Raw genomic sequence first — 20661 nt, forward strand, 5'->3', positions numbered from 1 at the left:
GGTGCAAAACTAAATGGCAGCACTGCTTGACATCTCCGGTTGACTGATATGACTTCTGTAGTAAGTAGAGGAATAGTACAGCAGCTCATATCATTTGTCTATATATTGTACTTTGGATTAGTTGCTGAGGGTCAGACTGATACGACAGCAAAGCATGTAATCCACCTGCCTGTCCTCTAGAGGCTTTGTGACAGTTTTCGTGGCTGCAGAGTGAAAAATAGACCCACAACACCAGACAGGTCATGTGACTGAGGTCCTGTGATGAATGCCATGCGACCTCGTGGTTTGTTTCCCTAAACCGCATGGTTTTTAACGCCTCGGCGAGGCCAAGCTGTGACAATGACACACTGTCCTTTAGCGAACCGATGTATCACATATCGGAGCATGATACCGGGTTTCCCTGGGTCTCTGCTCTAATGGGTTTTTACTGTCTTCTGCTTCTGTCTGAGGTGAGCAGTGATATTACAGATTTCCTTAGGTCTGCTCAAAGCATCTAAAAAGTTGCAGGTTCATTTTCTGTTAATTGACTAATTGCTGAAGCTCTAAAGTATACAGTTCTCTGCAAAAGTGAAAGTTCTTTAAATATTTTTTTGATAAACCTTTTTGGTGCATTGACATTAATTGATAAAAACTATTTGTATTATTTTTCAAAGTTTCCTTACTTTACTTTTAGTGCAAAAAAATGGTTGCACAGTAATGTGTGTATGCAAATTACCTGAATTTCTCTTAAGTTGTTTAAACTAAATGAAAATGAATTGAAGCAAATGATTAGATTATCTAATAGGTAACACCAGCTAACAATGTCTCCAATAACTATTTGTATGTGAAATCTCATGGACACACAGGTTCTCAAAACAGTCCACAGAAGTGTTTAAAGTAAAGGAATCCAATATGGCGTTGGGAAAAAAACAGAAAAGACTGAAGGTGAAGATTTATCTTGTCAGTGTTACTAAAATTGTTGGATGAGAGAATGGAAAGTTAGATGCTGGTTGATTACAGATGTCCTCCTTTGATGGACTTTAAGTGCTGGTGAACACATGATGACGGGCTGATGCAGTTGTTGAGATACGAGCTGCTCAGTTTTTTCCACTGACCTTTCGAACAAACATCAGTAAATCATCTGAGCTGTGCCTTCGATCTTTCAGAATGTGCCTCCAGATTTGTCCATCTGCACCTTTGTGTTGGAGCAGTCGCTGTCAGTACGAGCCCTTCAGGAGATGCTGGCCAACACCGAGGAGAAGGCTGACGGGGTGAGTATGGAGACACGTACACATGTTGATACACACATGCATCAGAGAAGTGGAGCAAATCAGTGTGCAGCAGGTTCTTCTCACATTGAGCCTTAGATACCATCCTGATGAAACACAGAGGAGGAACAAGCAGGGAGCCGAAGTCGGTTTACGGATCACTTCACTCTTGACTACTCGTTCTTAAATTGTTTTTCCACTGGCACTAATATTCAGTTAAAAGCAATGAAAACAAGGCAAATGATCAGTTTCCATCAAAGAACTTAGTTTATCACACAATATCAACATTGCAGTTTCAAACAGTTAGCAGGCAGCTGCTTTGCTCAACTGCTGTTTTCACTGAGAGTGTTACTTACAGCTGCTGCTCTTAATGTGTCTTTGTTTGATGGGAATAAGCTGCCAAGAAAGTTTTTAATACAGTACATTTCAATGTACATTTATTTCAGTCATCCTATTTAGAAGAAAAAAAGAAAGAATTTAGCACATAGTATGTCAGTAAAACTCAGTTTATTAGCACAGGTTTTAGATCCTCAGACCTTTATCAGGAAAAGTTCAAACAAATGGCATCATGTTAATGTCACCAACCATATGAGGACCTTTCCATATTTCAAACAAATAAGCACATATTATATAAAATAAGTTTGAATGTCCAAATATTTCAAGGAAATCAGAAACACCAAATTTGAAAATATTTTAGAGACAAATATTGTTGAAAATCCATTGACTTTGTACATTCCCCGGGCATGTGTAGGTGTCAAAAGTATCCCTAAATCCCATAATACAATGAAGCAAAGTGTGGAAAAAAAACAGAACTAAAATCAGTCGAGCACCAAAAAATACAGAACAGATTGTAAATAAAATCCTCAAAAGACAACAGAATGTCTAACTTTTTTGAGACGTATTGCTGCCATCAAATTCAAAATGGGCACGTATTTTTCATAAAACAATCAAATTTTTCAGTTTCAACATTTGATATGTTGTCTATTTGCAATTAAATATAGGTTTATGTTATTTGTAAATCTTTGCAATTTGTTTTTATTTACATTTTACACAGCGTCTCAACTTTTTAGGAAACGGGGTTGTAATTGATAATTAGATATCAACAAATAAATAGTAACAAAACCAAATCACATAAATTATGATTTATAACATTTCACTGTGTCAGTCATATCTCGAAGGATCATTTTCATCTTTATTCCATTTAAATGGAACATACATGTAACTACAGAAACATTTTGGCCATTTTTTTTTTCTTGCCATGAATTTGAACTGTTTTTGTTTTGCTAATTGAACTGTATTTCATCTCTTTGTTTGATGTGTAACATGAGGCATAAGGTCTGATTCTTAGAAAATATGTTATTCAAATATGTTCTTTTTCAAACTACTGCCACAGTAATGAAACGTGTCTGCCATCTAATTCTGCCTGGAAATGATAGTGTAAAAAAAACAGAAATATCCAAACCAACCAAAAACCATCGTTATCGTTAGATCAATATAAACTGTAGAGCCAGAGATGAGACGGAAAATTAGAGCCCAGCTCAAATGTATCAGATCTTCACTGAGCTCCTTGGACTTTCCTGTTGTACTTTGTGTTGGTCGATCCAATGAGTGCTGCCAAACAAATCCTTTTGAATTGGGCACAAAGAAGCTCCCAGCTGTAGTCAACCATGATCATTAGTAGGAAGTTAAAAGGCCAATCAAATCAATCAATTAACAATCAAAGTTTGTCTATTTCTGATCCTGTATGTATAATTTTCATGGTGATGATTTCAGAAAACTCAAAATAAAATATAACTTCTGCTCCAAATTCTTGTTTTCTTTCCTGTGATGTGAGGCACTCATTCTGCCCCAGAAAAACAACAGTTCAAAGAAATCATTTATGGCGTACAATTGCCAGAACAATCATGTACGGAATGAGTGTTCAGACCACAACTGTACGTAAATGTGCTGTCCACTTACTCTAAGAGTATTTTGAATTTTCTCTCTCAGACGTCGCAGGGTGGAGGACATCGCACCCTACTGTACGGACACGCTGTCCTACTACGACACTCCTACAGTGGAATGGTCAGTAAACACACACACACACACACACACACACACACACACACACACACATACACACACACACACACACACACACACACACACACACACACACACACACACACACACACACACACACTACCAAATGCAACTAAAATTTTAATGTTAAAACAATATTGAATCGACCTCCCAACTGTTTCACCACTTTTTAAAGAACTTCACGGTTCACGTGAGGTTAGAGGGTCAATGAACATGAGACAACCTTTACACACCACTTTAAAAAAAAAGCACAGTTTGAAATTTTGCTGTAAGTAAATCGAATAATGTAGTCTAATTTGTAACTGTTCTACTTGAGTAAATGGATTGTTTGTTGTTTCCCTGTTTAGTACCTGTGCTGCCTGTCCACCTCTCGCTCATCCACAGACAAACTGGCTTTCGATGTGGGACTTCAGGAAGACACCTCAGGTAGATGTCAAACTGATTCATGGTATTGAAAAGACGTTTCCACCGCTGCTGAACCGGTTCACTTCAGATTTGAGGACCTTAATTTGAACCCTTCCAAGTGCTTTCACAATCAATCAAATGATAGAGAGATAGTTTGGGAATCCAAAAAGTCGGTTAACAGATAAAAGTTGGGCCTGAAGAACGATCCATGTTTTTAAAAGAGAAAAATAATGGAAAAGATCTGCATTTTACATACCATTCGCTTTGCACATGGTCGTCTCCAACTGGCTCAAGTAAATATATACAAAAAGATACAAAAGATTAGTGGCTGAATAATATCAGACCTGCCATCTTGTCTAGTTTACCAACTTTTCCTGGTCTGCTACAAATTGGTGGAAATATGTGCTGGTTCACAAGGTGGTACCCTGGTTCCATGAATCCAGACTAAAACCAGCTCTAGAACCAAACCTTTTCTAAATAACAAGCAGCATCTGTGGCCATCTCCAATATCTTTTTATGAATATTTACATGAATAATAATCCACATCACGTTGTAACACAAAAGGTGTCACTCACAGTGATGAACCCACAGAGAATTGTCACCAACCGTACAGTTCCCCTCAGCTGTGTGTAGCCTTTTAGCATCTTTCAGCTCATTGTTTTGTTTTTTCTGTTCTAGTTCAGTCTCACAAAACTCCGAAAAAAAATAATGAAGCTTTAATTTTAAGTATAGAGCTCAAGGATCAGTATATTGCATTGAACTTTAATGAAGCAATTCGGTTTAAATATGTAGCTTCATTGAAGTTGATATGTCATATGATACTGTCAGTATATTGTACAATTCAATTTCAAAGCGTAAATCTCATAAAGGGGAAAATAAGATAAACACAACTCATATTAAGAATCCTGATCATGTCAGATAATCAGCAATCAGATCAAGCTACAACAGAGTGAGGCTTGATTACATGAGCACTGATCTGGCTTTGTGAGGTGGCTTCATACTGCCGACTCATACCGGTGCCGCATGCTACTCCTCACTGTGTAAAACTCTGGACTGATGTTGTCAGTATTAAAACTCTGTCTGGCTTTGCTTTTGGACAAAGTCAGAACAAAGTCCACCGTGCGCCCTGTTCTTGTTCCTGTCCTGCTTTTGGAACAATGATGCAGAAGACAGTAGAGTTACAGTACAAGTAGAACAGCTGCAGAACAAATCGAGGCTACAAAAGTGGAACACACACTGAGGTGAAAGGTGGTATTACACAAGTTTATGTTTCATGGCCACGTTTTATCTCCTGCACTGCTGTTGGCCTGTTTGTTTCTGTGTGTGTGTGTGTGTGTGTGTGTGTGTGTGTGTGTGTGTGTGTGTGTGTGTGTGTGTGTGTGTGCGTGCGTGCGTGTGTGTGTGTGTGTGTGCGTGTGTGTGTGTAGGTGAGGCGTGCTGGTGGACCATTCATCCAGCATCAAAGCAGCGCTCAGAGGGAGAGAAGGTTCGAGTTGGAGATGACCTCATCCTGGTCAGCGTCTCCTCTGAGAGATATTTGGTCAGTACCAGCCGTGTGTGTGAACGAGTGTTTGAGCAGAAAGGGGCTTTGATCTTACTCTCGCTTTCTTTCTTTGTCCACATTTTTATTTTCCTTTTTTTTCCCAGCATGATAATAAACCACGTCACGAAGCAAAAATCCTGTTAAACTGGTTTCCTGACAGTGAGTTCAGTGGCATCAAGTCTGAGTTCAATAAAACATATTTAGAACATCTGTAGAAGATTGGCAATGGATGTGCAGATGAGAAATCTGCACAAATGATGTGATACAATTGCGTCAACATGGAGCAGAATCTCTAACAATGGTTTCCAGCATGTTGTAGAATCAATGACACCAGAACTGAGTCTGTTCTGAGGGCGGAGGGAGGCCCAGTGTTAGAAAGCTGTTCCTAAAAAACACATTTTTTCTTAAATGGCTGCTTGATGACTCTGATCAAGGCCACAAACCAAAAGCATCAGTCTTTTCTATGTAGAAAAATATTCTCCTGATGATGGCACAATCGCAACCATGTAAAGTTACTAAACATCCATCTAAAACCCTGAAATACTATCCACATTAGCTTCGTGACTTTAACCCAAGAGCAGGTTTCGTTTAAGAATCTGCATCCTAAAAGCTGAAGAAACATACTTGATCTCCATATGTGTACATGTGCCTGTTCGCATTGTTGTCGGTGCTTCTTAAACATTTTCCTTCAGTCTCAGCTCCAGCCTTTCTTCTTTTTTTTTCCCTCACTGTCCATCTTTGGAGCAGTCATTGTGAAGAATACAAGACAATGTTACTGACTGAATGCATCAGACCAATTGCATGGTCTGATGCATCAGGAGGTCTCCCCAATGGACCGACCAGTCGTGCGTCTCTGAACAGTTACATGCAGGATTCAGATTCAGGAACATTCCTTATCTGTATTTCAGTTTGGTGTGCCAGTAAATTGTTTTTAAAATTTGTCTCTTGCCTGTTTTCCTGCAGCATCTGTCCTACGGTAACGGCAGTCTCCATGTAGATGCAGCCTTCCAGCAGACACTGTGGAGTGTGGCTCCCATCTGTTCTGGCAGTGAAGTAGCACAAGGTACACCTGTCTTCTTTTCTGTTGCCTTTTTTTTTTTTACCTTTTCAATTTGTCCAACTTGTGCTCTTTAATCTTACTTTTGTGTTTTTGTACTCTCTTTATTTATTTTTCTCAAATGCAGGAGGTATTTTTTGGTGGATAAAATGGTTGGGCACACAAAAGGTTTATTTCTCTGTTGTCCACAAATTTGTCACAATCCATGTTTGTGAGCACTTCACCTTCCCCAAGATAATCCATCCACCTGACGGGTGTGGCACATCAACTCTAATTATTATTCAGATTTTTATGTTTTATTTTTTACAGTATTAGACATAATTTCACATATGGCTAAAGATACAGTATGTATTCTTTTTTAGAGGTAGTATTGGGGCTGTCAGTATCTGGTGTGACCACCATTTGCCTCGTGCAGTGCAACACATCTCCTTCACACAGAATCGATCAATGGTGTGAAGTTGCTGGATGCTGGCAGGAAAGGTCCTTTGTGGTATCTGCCACCGAGATGTAACAGATCCTGTAAGTTGTGAGTCGGAGGCACCACGGATCAGATTCGTTCCAACACCCTGTTCCATGTCCGGGCTGTTGACAGTACTCACCGCTCCTGATCAAGAACACCCCAAAACTATTTCTGTTCCAGAGATGCTCTGACCCGTCATCTGGCCATTATTTATTATTATTTCAGTTACTCAGGTCTTTGGACCTGCCCATTCCCCCCACATCCAATCTGCTGACTACAACAACATACTTTTCACTTGATATCTGTCTAATATCCCAGACACCATATCCCATGTGCTGTTGTTACGAAATAATCAAGTTTATTTACTTCATCTGTGAGTGGTTATAAAGTTTTGGCTCATTGGTGTGTAAGCTTGTGCATAACCCGGTACCATCTCCCGCACACTGGAAGAAAAAAAAGGCGCCTTATTTCCAGTGAACCATTTTACATGAAATCTGTGATCGATACCTGACACAGAGGAATTTAAACCCAAGTATTTCTTTAAAAAGCAGTCTTTATGGGTTTTTTGTGTAGAGGCACATTGCATGAACCCAACCGTATTTATAGAGTTTAGCAATAGTTTAACATTCATGTGCAGTGAATAATCTTTGACTTGTGCCTGAGTTGTATATGACATAATAACGGTGTACTATAACCTGTAGAGCTGTTTCACTTTTCATTGTCGTGTTTTGCAGCTAAGAGCAATTCCTTAATTTTCTGGGGCAATTTTAGACATCAACAACCCACCATAAAACCAACTGTTTTTAGTCTGCATGTTGAGTTTTATAATTTGATACTTGCATTTTTCACTTTCCCACAAACCAACACACGACAGACTGATGCTTTGAGTGCCATTGTTTGAAACACAGGTGTTCTCCATTTGCACAGTAAGCTCTCCTGGTCTTTATATATCTGAACAGGTGGGTTTCAGAAGTACTAATCCATGTCATCGTACCAAAATTGCCCGAGTGCACTCGATCGCTGCTGCCGTCCTCCCACATCTACACAGTTGGGTTTATCAGAGCACTGAAATGTGTTTCATAAAGAGCAAGGTTGTAGGCAAGCTAGCGTGTGTACTAATCCTGACGCTTTTATGTCCATTCTCCTTGAGAATGACTCGCGTTGAGTTTCATTATCTATTCGATTTGTCCTCCTCTGCATTATCCTTTTCAGATTTTTCTCCTTCCATTTATTTTTATTTTCCCCGTTTTATTATTTTCTCCTTTTTTCTGCTCTACTCTGCAGGTTTCCTGATTGGAGGAGACGTCCTGCGCGTCCTTCATGGTCACATGGACGAGTGTCTCACCGTTCCATCTGGGGAGCATGGTGATGAGCAGAGGAGGTAACACATACTGATTATCACAGCTTGATTAATTGCGTTTGAGTGGTTCCTATCTCTAACAGGAACTTTTAGGTTCACTGTGCCTCAAGGGTCAATTCTGCACTCTAGTTTTTTTTCCAGTCTACATACTTTCCCTGAGTTATGTAACTTGTAGACACAAGATATTATTTATTTTTTACAAAGCTGACACACAATTATATATTCTTGTCAAACCGAGTGATCCCAATAAGTGCTGTACTGTCTGCTGCCAAAGTTTTTCAGTTCTATTTTTAACGTTGGAGAAGCATCTCGAAAATGATTTTAATGTGACTTTCACCTGAGAAAATTATTCATGCTTTTACTTCATCCAGGAATCCCACCCTGAATTCTCCCTGCAGTCACCAAAGTTCAAGAGGGAATTGTTGGGTTTCTCTCTTTGATACTGGAAGGTTTCGACCTTACTGTGTAAAGTGCCCTGAGATGACTTATGCTTTGATTTGGCTCTCTCTCTCTCTCTCTCTATATATATATATATAAATAAAACTGAGTTGAATTGAATCCAATCAGGATTAATGTTACTCTCTAATTCAACTGCAGCTAATCCACAATGCAGCTGTTCAGCTTCAACTGGAACCACTAGAGGAGAACACATTACCTCGTTGTGAGCACACCTTTATAGGCTTCTCAAAATTCGATTAATCTCAAGCGATATCTCAGAACGGCTAAGCCCATTAGTGCGAGGGTTTAAACTTGACTCAGCAAAAACTCTCTCTTCACAGTTCCAAAGTCCAAGCGACCAAGAGTGACACTGCATTTTTTTTTTTTTTTTTTTTTTTTTAATGTTTTACTTTACAGTTTTATTGTCCTTTGTGAATGTTGGCCCTGTGATAGACTGGCGACATGTCCAGGGTGTACCCTACCTTCGCCCAAAGTGAGCTGGGATAAGCTCCAGCCCCCCGTGACCATGTTCAGGATAAAGCGGGTGTAGATAATGGATGGATGTCCTTTGTGAATACAAAAAAAAAAAATCTAAATCAGGGTATTTGAGGGAGCTGCAGCAGCAAACAGTGTGGATGTGGAAATTAGCAGAGTGACACTGAGACCTTTAAGGTTTTAAAAACTGTGACTGGAATGTTTACCAGTCTGGTGGTAACTGACTACAATCAGTGAGCCAATGATGTCACACCACTTTTATTCCATAGGAGATGACCAGCAGTGATGGAGAGGTCCCCGTGTTTAACTCTCACATCATTTGAAAACTCAAACACAGTTTTATTACTGTGTAGTTGCGCACGTTCATAATAGTCTGCATTGAAAATACACCACTATATCAATTAGATTTGGGTTTAATTACCTTGCACAAGAGTCTTTGGGTGATGTGAGGTGTCCATGTTTTTTTTTTTTTCCAGGACTTGCACATTATGATGCAAGTTGGATTACAAGTCAGAAACTGGTAGTTACAATAATTTGCATTTAAAATGAACACAGCATGAGTAAAACATGTGATGCCCATTAGCTAACAAAAGCAAAATAGTACTCTATTGGAATAGTTTAACAGCACACATATAACTTGTAGTTTCTATACCAGCCGAAGCACCCGGACCACTGCTCACAAAACCATGTGTAACTCAGGGGCTGATATTGATCAAGTATGAAACGTGAAGTACTTACTCACAAAGGCTGAGTATACATACAATTTCAGAATCTTTACTCAAATTAATTTTATCAGGATTTTTCAACATTCATTTTAAAGTTATGTGTGCAGTCGAGTTTTGCCTGTTTAACCCCTGCAGGTGAAACAGTAGACATACAGTATTCAGCTATGTGGAGTGGAAATAAGCATCGCCTGCAGGATGACAACATAGCAACTCCCTGCACAGACTGAGCACGGTGCTGTGACTGAGACGAGGAAGACTATTCATAATTATAGTTTTAAGATGCCCCAAAGGAGACAGCCATGTTGTTAAACAATGCTGCTGAGAGAGATTGTGTTCTCCTCCTGACTGACTGCTGGGGTTTGTTACTGTGGGACTGACTCATTCAGGTGTTATCATATCTACATGTACTAAATCAAAGACAAATGGATTTTCTGTGCAAAATTAACTCTGAGAACACACAGTGTTATGAATGGAAAATATACTGTATATAATAGGGTGTGATGTATCATTTCTACTCCAGGACGGTGCACTATGAGGGGGGAGCAGTGTCCAGTCATGCCCGGTCGCTGTGGAGGCTGGAGACGCTGCGAGTTGTGTGAGTACAAAAATACACATGCTGTATACACATTCAGCAAACAACAGGGCTGTACATCGATAAATACACACACAGATCACCACACACACACATTTATACAGTTTGTTCAGACGTGCAAATGTAAATTGTATTATAATTTGCAGACTCCCTGGTTTTAATAGTTTATGTATCTCAATTCAGTGATTTCCCTTTTTTTTTAACTTCCATAATTATGTTGGACAGAGTTGGTGATTTTAGTATTCATGTCAATCACACTTCTTCTCCTTAATGTCACCAAGTCTTTATGTTTTTTCAACATGTGTCCAGTCCCATACACATACAGGGTCACTCCCTGTTTTCACTCTTGGCTTAAATATTGACTCTATTTGCTCTGAGGAACTTCAATCATAATTGTGTTTTGTTCAACCTGTTTTTTTTATTTATTTAGATTTCTACCCAGTAAACATGAAAGTTTCTCTTTGATTTCAAATCGCCGGTCAGCTGAACATTTTTCTGCATACTTTGATCCAAGTGCAGTTTTATCTTGATGCACTCCTTTAGAACAGATTGCTCTGCCGTCATGGATAAAGTGGCTCTGAGTAAAAAAACAAACAGTTTCCCTCCCTCAATTCATCCTCATGGTTAAATGACATCATTATGTTTTTCTGGCGTGAATGCTGTAATGGAGAGTGACGATGGAAATCCACCAAGCTCCATGTTTACTGTCCTTAATACAAAGACCATATAACTGAGTTTAACAATGTGTTTAAAGATGTGAGGGTTTCTTACATTGCCAGTCTAATTTCCTTCTGTAAATGCAATACCAAAGTCCTGTTTGACACCATCAACAACATCATCACTCCTCCACCATCCCATGTCTTCAAATAAGGATCGCAATAACTCTCTTTTTTTATTTGTGGATAAGATAAGAGATGTCAGGGCGAACAACTTCCACTCTACTCTCAGCTGTCCTTATCCAACTCAAATCAACTTTGAATTACAGTCATGGATAAATTTGTTGGTGAAAAAAACAACAGAAAAACCTCTGAAATAAACTAAAACTGACAAAAGCCTCCATTATTATTTTTCCATATTTGATAAAAGTCAGACTTTGGTTTTGATTTTTGATTTAACAGAATATTTTGAATAATAAGACAAATGAAAATGGCAGTGGAAACATTGATAGGACCCTTCACTTATTATTTTGTTGATTAATACCCACAGAGCATTTACCCAGTTATTGAATTTTAATAAGATTGTTATTACACAAAAAAAAAATACAAGACCAGAAGTTTCACAAGCGCACAGAAGCCTTCAGAGTGAAAGGAGGAGGAGTGGAGCTGTAGCTGCAGGAGATCTGAGTGCAAATGCACACTTTTGAGTGACAGCTGGTCAAACCAGCGAGTGAGCAGGGCCTGTTTAAGTGAGAGAGTAGCGTTTTGAGGGAGAGCGTTACAATACCTGAGCATGAAAATGTCAAAACAAGAAATCATGCTCCCAAATTTAAAGTCCGTGGTCTTGTATAAAGATATCAATCTTCCATTACAATCTCCTTTGTCCTGTGCAGGAGGATGAACACCCCCTGTTGCTGATTGGCTGTAACATAGTCTAGTGTTTCGGTTCGAACCACTTTTGGCATTTCTTTCTGACTTTCTTGAGAGGAACTACCCCCCAGAGAGTTTTCCCCAGAACGAAATAGGTTCTAAGGCGTTTTGCAGTTTGCATTTGCACCGCCAATAGGAACTCTGAAATGACTTAGCACGACGTAAGATGAGCAACATTTAATATTTCTCTTCATCTAATTGACGTCACACTGTATTTCCCCTGATGTGTATAGACTTAATAAAGCCAGGACTTTGTTGTTGGTCCATCCCTCAGTATTGTGTGTCTCCATTTGAAACACTTTCCGCTGTTTAAACGCCTTCGTTCGTAGCCGTAGTTTACTGTTGACACTGTGTTTTAAACATGGAGCTTCATCCCTCACTGTACACTTACGTCACCGCAGTTCCTTTAGTCCCGGGGAAAGTACCTACCCAGGAGTAAGAGACAAAAAAGTATCACAAAACTGATTATAGGAACTTTCTGGATCCTAAGTTCCTAAGATAATAAGTTCCCTTCCACTCTTCTTATAACTGTGAAATAGTTCCTGTGGTCCAAAAATGCCTTTTGTTTCCCATTTAAAGTCAGACTTGTGTACAAACATCAGACTTGTGTTCTCAGCAGCCCACAAAAAATGGACCGCTGGCAGACTCTAAGGAGACATTTGCTGAGTTTGATAAAACGTGTATTGGATCAGGATCACAGACTTTACCTCCAAAAGGACTTAAATCAGTGCAATATATGTCATTTTTAAATCATCATTTTTAACCAGACTACTTTGTTGAATTGGGATTTCAGTATAATTAATTGGGAATTTGTACATCTGTGTGTGCTTGCTTTCAGTATTCATGTCTCTTTCCTGTGTTTGTACCCAGGTGGAGCGGGAGTCATATTCGCTGGGGTCAGCCGTTCAGACTGAGACACGTGACCACGGGGAAGTATCTGAGTCTGATAGAAGACAAGTCTCTGCTGCTGATGGACAAAGAGAAAGCTGACGTCAAGTCGACGGCCTTCTGCTTCAGGTCCTCCAAGGTACCGAGTCAACAGCGTCCACAGGACTGTCTGTGAAGGCCAGAGTGCATCACAGCTTCATATACTGGAGAGAAAATCCATGATGTTGTTGTATATACATGGTGATAAATCCACAGGTCTGATTGCATCATCCACAGAGAGTATATCTTTAGTGAAAACATTGTTTGGTAGTCAAAACCAAAGTCCAGGTTTGAAATAACTGGGGTCTTGAAATCTGTGCATGTCATGTAACCTTTAATTAATTTCCTGCAGGAAAAGTTGGACCCTGGCGTGAAGAAGGAGGTGGATGGAATGGGTGCTCCTGACATTAAGTATGGTGACTCTGTGTGTTACATCCAACATGTTGACACCTACCTGTGGCTCACATACCAGACTGTTGATGCCAAATGTGCACGAATGAGCGGAGTGCAGAGAAAGGTACCTCACCACACAGAGCCTTACCTTCACTTCTACGACTTCTTATCATCCATCCTTCTCATCGCTCCTGTCTTTAATGTTGCTGTATACCAAAGAGTGAGATGTGCCAACAAGAGTGGCAGCAGACTAAGAAGTTCAAACCAGAGCTGTTGACCTTTTTGTAACATTAGAGTAAACTTTAGATGTATCCATAAGTGCTGACAAGTCACTATGAGGCTTTGAGTGCTTTTATGAACATCCGACTGTGTACAGTAAAGAATGTCCTCCACGTCAAAACTCCTGATCAGCGCTACTGTCATGAGCGAGGAGTGAATGAGCCCACATCTTTTAAATGGGACGTTTTACCATGAAAAACCTGCTTTTCCACATAATTTAAAAGCAAAACTGGAGCATGATAATGACAAAGGCATTCAGAGAATATCAGACGATATGAGCCCACAGACTGCATATAAAAGTGTTCATAGCTTCAGGTGTGAAAAATGAGGCCGAGGCAAAAGTGTCTTAAACTGCAATACCACCGAGTGCCACTAAAAGTCGGCTCTAAAAAGCCTCTGGCTCCGTAGACTCCCATTCAACTAGTCCCTTAAAATTCTAAGTAAATAAAATGTCTTATTTCGCTGTTGTTAGCTAAAGTCACTCCTACTCCTGTCGCTGAAAAATAGGTGTTACAACTTCAAAAAAGCTGATGGATTCTTAAAAAGTCTTTACTTTTCCTGAACATTTCCCAGAGTTACAGGAGCTATCTGTCCTGAGACATTTATCCATCCACAATGAACCGCAACGCAACTCTCTCTGTTGTTGTGCTTTAACATACAGTAAGACAACTCCTCTTAGTGTTCTGAGGAGAAACGTTGTTTCTTATTTCTTCTTTCAGGCCATTATGCACCATGAGGGTCACATGGACGACGGGCTAACAGTGTCTCGGTCTCAACACGAGGAGAGCCACACCGCCAGGGTCATCAGAAGTACTGTCTTCCTGTTCAACCTCTTCATCAGGTGGAATATCGCACACACACACATCACATACATACAGTGTGTATCATGCATTGATGTAATTCAATTCAGTTCAATTCAATTATATTTATTTAGTGTCAAATCACAGCACAAGTTATCTCAAGTCACTTAACATTGTAAAGGTCTTACAAAAGAATCAAAAACATTATAGAGACGAACCCAACATTTCAACAGTTCCCACATGTGCAACAGCTGAGAGGAAAAAAACGTCCTTTTAACAGGAGGAAACCTCCGACAGGACCAGGCTCAGAGGTGGGCGGCCGTCTGCCTCGACCGGTTGGGATGAGGGGAGAGGAGGAGTGAAAAGAACAGCATAGAAATACAAGAGACAAAAGAACCATTGGTGGGGCCAGAAACATGCAGAGATACCTGCAAGGAAAGCACAAGGCTCTGCAAACAACTGCAGAGATGACAAACAACAAACAACAGCATGGGAGAGAGAAGGCATGACGTTAGTGAGATACAATGGTGGCATATAAATGCATGGAGGGACATTTTGAAGCCTAATCTTAAAAGTAGAGATGTCTGCCTCCCAAACTGACACTGGGAGCTGGTTCTACATGAGAGGAGCCTGAAAGACGCAGAAGATAAGAGATGCCATAGCGAAGCGTGGTAAGATGAACCTTGTACAAAATGAGGCTGTAGTGGTTTATAAAACACCGGCAACTTCATAATGAACAGAAAAGGCAAAGTGCCATCTTTATTTATTGCAGAAAATAGTGAGACACATGCTCTGAAGGTTTCCCGCCATTGAATCCAGGCAGCGGTGACAAACTGCACAGGAACAAGATGATCTACCAAAACAAAAGCAGCCAGGTCCACGACAGTCTTGTGTGTTTCTATACAGCAGTCACACCTGGTATTAACATTTAATCGGTATCAGGTTGAGGGAAAATGCCTCTTAAGACTGAATTCAGAGCTTTAGGGTTGCACAGGCAGGTCAAAATGCAATCTGTTCAGTGTGACCACAGGCTGAAGAAAAATCAAGTTGAAAAGTCACCTAACTTCACAAACATATAAAAGCTCAAGTAGTAGCAGTAAAATAAATAGAGCCCATACAGCAGCATTGCTTCCAAAGACTCGTGATGCTTGTGGAGAAGTAATTTGCATTTTGGTAAATAGTAAATGGCCTGCACTTATATATCGCTTTTATCGCTTTAGCCATCTCAAAACACTTTACACTGTTTCCTATTCACACACACAGACTATTTTTTTAATTTATTTTTATTTTATAGACTTTATTAATCCCCAAGGGGAAATTTCTTCGCTACAGCAGGGGGGCTCTCAGGGGGGAGCTGCTGCAGCAGGCTGCCACTAGCGCGGCACCAGGTAACCTGACCTGAGGTGCATGTTTTTGGATGATGGGAGGAAGCCGGAGAACCCGGAGAGAACCCACACAAGCACAGGGAGAACATGCAAACTCCGCACAGAAAGGCCCAGGACCGGATTCGAGCCCAGAACCTTTTTGCTGTGAGGCGACAATGCTAACCACTGCACCACCGTGCTGCCCTTTTTTATTTTTTTTATTTATTTTTTTAACATTATTATTATTTTTTTAAAATTTTTTTAAACTAATGGAGCTGAGCTGTCATGCAAGGTGCTCACCATCACGATACATCCCTGCACACATTCACACAGATAGTACACCATCAGGAGCAACTTGGGGTTCAGTGTCTTGCCTAAGAACACTTCGGCATGTCGACAGGAGGAACCACGGATTGAACCACCAACCTTTGATTAGTGGGCAACCTGCTCTACCATCGATCCACAGCCATCCCAAATCCGATTTTAAATTTGGATTTCGCCAGAAAACATTAAATACCTGGTGTACGACCTGCAGATCTGACGTCTTTATCCAGATATCATGTGCAGATATGCAGGTAAAGATCATGTGATACCTTGTGTACATTGCGTCATAAACTATTTAACAAGCATGCATGTCCTCGAAAGATCTTGCTGAGTCAGTGATTATGTCAAAACATAATGTCACTGCTGATGTGATAAAACAAGCTTTTTCATTTTCCCTTGAATGGTAGCAGAAATTAAGCTCCTTTAAATCCTCCTGTGAGAGTGGAGGGATTTCAAAAGTAGTAGTAGAGAAACACACAAAGCAAAGAGCTGCAGAGACAATTATTTATCATGGAATGCACATTAAAAACACACAGAAGACACCTTGTCTCCAAAAAGTATTTGGACAGTTGAACTATCAGCGAACTTCCATGAGGTTCATCAGGTTATTTAACATTTTTTTTCAATAAATTAGTATTTGATCCTTAGAAAAACACATTTAATACAAGTGTAAACAAATACTTTCCACTAAAATAAGTCAGCCAGGTTGTCACAAAACAATATTTGGACAAGTTCTGATGATTCAGTTAAATTTCTGCTTGTGGGGCAAATACTATTTACACTGAATCTGTGTTATTATTTTTTTATTTACTCCCAGCTTTTTTCCCTGATACAGGCCATTTGAATTGATGCCTTGAGTCTTAAACAATAAGTGTAGATGGCGGAATCATGACATCCATAAATCACACTGGGGTAAAACAGCGGGGAGTTGTGCTCAAATGATTAGCACACGCTGACTTATCACAACCAACAACACAAACAGCCTTAGAGCATCTTAGTTTGGAGCAGTCATGCAGTAAACATAAAATAGAATGTTAGTTCTTCTATGTGGTTTCAGCCCGCTGTATATGGAATATAACTTATGCATATAAAAGTGATTCCATCATTTTTTACTTCAATGCCACGTGCCAACACAATGTCGGAGGGAAGTTACCTGGACTTTACTCCCACACGAGGACGATTAGTTTGTTGATGGAGTTACTGATCTTTATTAACAAGCTACACACCACAGGCTTTTAAATTTGCTAATTAAACCTCTGCTGAAAAAAGAAGAAGCTTTGATTCAATTATTTTGTCACCTACAGACCGATATCCAACCTCCCTTTTATTTATAAAACTTTGGAAAAAAGCTTTTGGAAATAAATTATGTGACCATTTTCACAGAAATGGTTCATTTTAAGATTTTCAGTCAGGATTTAGAGTTCATCATAGCAGAGGAACAACATCACAACGTTTTATTACAAAGACTGGAATATGTTATTGTGATTCATGAACTGTACAACACTAATGATGCCAACGATGACTCTTCCATGCACATAAAGTTTGTCATGAAGTTCCACAGGGTTTGGTGCTAGGTCCGATACTTTTCGTGTATAAATGCTTCCCTTTAGGCAAAGTTATATTAAGCTTAGCGAACATCTTCAGTGCTATGCTGATGACAAACAGCTCTATTTATCTATGAGCCCAGATTAAACAAATCAGTCAAACTTCAAGCATATTTTAAAGGCATGCAGGCCCTGGATGACCAGTAACTTTCTACCTCTAAAGTCAGACAAAGTGAAGTTATTGTATTTGGCCCTTAACACCTTAGAAATTCGTTGTCCAACCATATAGTTACTGTGGATGGCTTTGGCCTCACCTTTCACATTACTGGGAGTAAAGTTTAACTTATTTTTGCCCAGAATATGTCCTTTAAATTTTGACTTATTTCTTTGATCTGTGCAATGTTGTCAAAATCAGGAACACACTGTGGAATCAGCTCCCACTTTGACTTCTGGTTGCAAATACCTTCTCAACTTTAATGACCAGGCTTGAAACTTTCCGATTTGATACATCTTAAAGTTAGTGCTGGCTCAGGTGACTTATCGGCCGAGGTTGCTGTGGAACTTCCCACCTCTCCTCTCCTCTGCTCTCTCTTTTGCTTTCCTTATTTATCTGCCACCTTTGCAGGTAGTTTTAACATTTATATCATAGATTTGTTTTGGGGATAAAGTGTATTGATACCAACTGTCAGGATTCACGAGAATAAGCACACAAATGCACGGCAGAGACAAGAGGATTCAGACAGTAAAAGAGCTTTACTCACAAATGATGGGTACAAACAAACTCCAGGCGATAGGAAAAGAACAAGGGGAAAAGCAGAGTTTAAAACATAAGGACACATGCACAGGTTTGAGCTTGACTAATGCTGTGTACAAATGGAACTCATGAGCTCGTAGTTACATGGGAAGTTGTTCGCGTTCAAGTAGTTTAATTGTAAAAACACCGTTACTAGGCAACGGAAAAATGGACGCCTAAGCTAGGCTATGCCTAGGCTAAGAATTTATTAAGCTAATGGGGGCAGCGCCATGCAGGAAATGCAAAGGCACCGAGGGAAAAGATGTGGTCGTTGGGAAGATCCTCAGACGGAGGCTATTATCTAAGTTAAGAAGACGAGCTCTACATGACTAAAATTACAATATTCACGAAAAATTAACTTCAATGATCTCTGACATTTCCGTAAATGTCAGCAAACATATCACAACTCTCAAAGTCCAGATTTATAGAAATTTTCGAGTTTCGACATTGTGAATACCACAAGAGGACGCCGCTCATATGGACTCTTCTCATGTACATGGTAAATACGACCTCATTTGAACGCAGCATATGATGGAGAGATAGAGAGGCCGATAGACAGACTGAGGACCTCTGGTGGTCGCAGGCAAAGAAAGACACCACAGGTAGGTGAAGGGAATGACACCAAAACCAACCACAGGTGAAGCAGACAGAGCGAATCAGTGAAACCATACTGTTTGGTGATTTTACACATTGATTAACATTTATTGAAATTGATTGATATATGTCAACTTACAACCAAAGAACACTCATATACATATACATTTTAAGAGTCAGTCATCACAATCTCTTCTCCCATTCAAAAGGTAGTGATTGATGTCCTCTTGTGTGTCTTCTCCAGGGGTCTGGACACACTAAGAAAAAAGGGAAAGGGCTCTACTTTAGATCTACCAATAGACTCAGTCAGCCTGAGTCTGCAGGATCTAATTGGCTACTTCCAGCCACCTGGAGATCAGCTGGAGCACGAAGACAAGCAGAACCGACTGAGGGCTCTGAAGAACCGGCAGAACCTCTTCCAAGAAGAGGTAGGGAGTATCCGTGTGGAGATACTGGTCATGAGTTGCATTTCCGATTCAGAATCATTTTTGTAATCTTCCAAATATAACTAAAAAGTCACTCAAAGTAAAAATAAAAGTCAGTTATGGACCGGGTGTCTATGGTGTATGAAAGGGTTGTTCATTTCAGATAATGTGTCATCAAAGGCTCTGGTTAAGGAGGTTAGCATGGCCTTCCAAAGTGTAATTTTCATTTTCTGTGATTCGTTGTTGTTTTTTATATTATATTCATGCTGGATTCAATATTTTGATTGTGTTTCAGTTCTTCAGGTAATATTTTTGAACATGTTTTTATATATTGCTTTTGTTGTGAATTACACAAAAGTAGTTGTCATGATTTTAGTTAATTTTCTAGATGTATACTGATTCCTATGGTTGGAGGCCCACCGACAAGAGAGACGCACCATTGAAGTAATACTGACTTGAGTCAGCTTAATGCCTCTGTACCTGATGAAGAACCAACTTAAACTCGTGCTCTGTTCTAGTAATAAAGAAGAACGTTTTTACATTACATGAAATTTAAAAATCTACTTAAATGTACATGATAGATGACATTGCAGCATCAGCCACCGCGATCTGTTGGACTCTGATGCTGCCACAGATACATGGCTACTGTTTGCAGTTTGCAACATGTAGAATAACCTCGACACTAGCAGTGTGTAACTTTTTTAAGACTGGAATCTGCTGGTTGATATTTATTTCTTGTTTTCTACCTATTGACTCCTAAAACTCCAAAGAAAACATGCTAAATATGCAGATACAGTAAAATGCTGAAAAAAAATAAAATAAAAAATACACAGCTAAAGCAATAAATCCAGTCAAAGCTACCTAAAGGTGACCACAGCCAATCTTGTCTAATGCTGAATTACCCTTCTTCCCTGAAAAAATATTTCCTGAAATTGGAATACATCAGTTTTGGTGAACCGGAATTTTGGAAATGTACTTTCTATTCCAACAAAAACAAGGCGGTGACTAATGAAAAACTAAGCTTAGCCTATATTGGTCACAGTTTGGAGGGATCAAACTAGTCTAATATTTTAATTGAAGTGTAAATTCATTGATAATATTCAATTAGAGATCATTTTAAAATAATAGGTGGAAGACTGAAAAGGAACATGTTGTTTGATGCTGTTTTCTGTCATATTTCATAAGTGGGTTTTTCTAAAGGTCTATCCCAATTACTTTTTGTCATAAT

The 20661-nt window shown here is 39.5% G+C and overlaps 1 protein-coding gene across 9 annotated transcripts in view; it reads left to right on the forward strand.

The window, feature by feature from the left end:
• ryr2a (ryanodine receptor 2a (cardiac)) overlaps positions 1-20661 on the forward strand; it is a 187805-nt gene that overhangs the window by 68548 nt on the left and 98596 nt on the right. For all 9 annotated transcript variants that reach the window (XR_011179203.1, XM_069168608.1, XM_069168611.1 and 6 more), the window contains exons 3-13: positions 1146-1250; positions 3237-3311; positions 3677-3755; positions 5162-5274; positions 6241-6340; positions 8079-8175; positions 10333-10407; positions 12861-13017; positions 13270-13434; positions 14309-14430; positions 19253-19436. Coding sequence is in view for 8 of the 9 variants with exons in the window: in XM_069168608.1 (XP_069024709.1) it covers positions 1146-1250; positions 3237-3311; positions 3677-3755; positions 5162-5274; positions 6241-6340; positions 8079-8175; positions 10333-10407; positions 12861-13017; positions 13270-13434; positions 14309-14430; positions 19253-19436 (1272 nt within the window). In the remaining variant the exon portion in view is untranslated. The remainder of the gene's footprint in view (positions 1-1145; positions 1251-3236; positions 3312-3676; positions 3756-5161; positions 5275-6240; positions 6341-8078; positions 8176-10332; positions 10408-12860; positions 13018-13269; positions 13435-14308; positions 14431-19252; positions 19437-20661) is intronic.

Source organism: Embiotoca jacksoni, unplaced genomic scaffold (assembly GCF_022577435.1).
Source record: "Embiotoca jacksoni isolate LCO1_2020_lvr unplaced genomic scaffold, fEmbJac1.0.p SCAF_40, whole genome shotgun sequence".
In the NCBI taxonomy this organism is placed as follows: Eukaryota; Metazoa; Chordata; class Actinopteri; family Embiotocidae; genus Embiotoca; species Embiotoca jacksoni.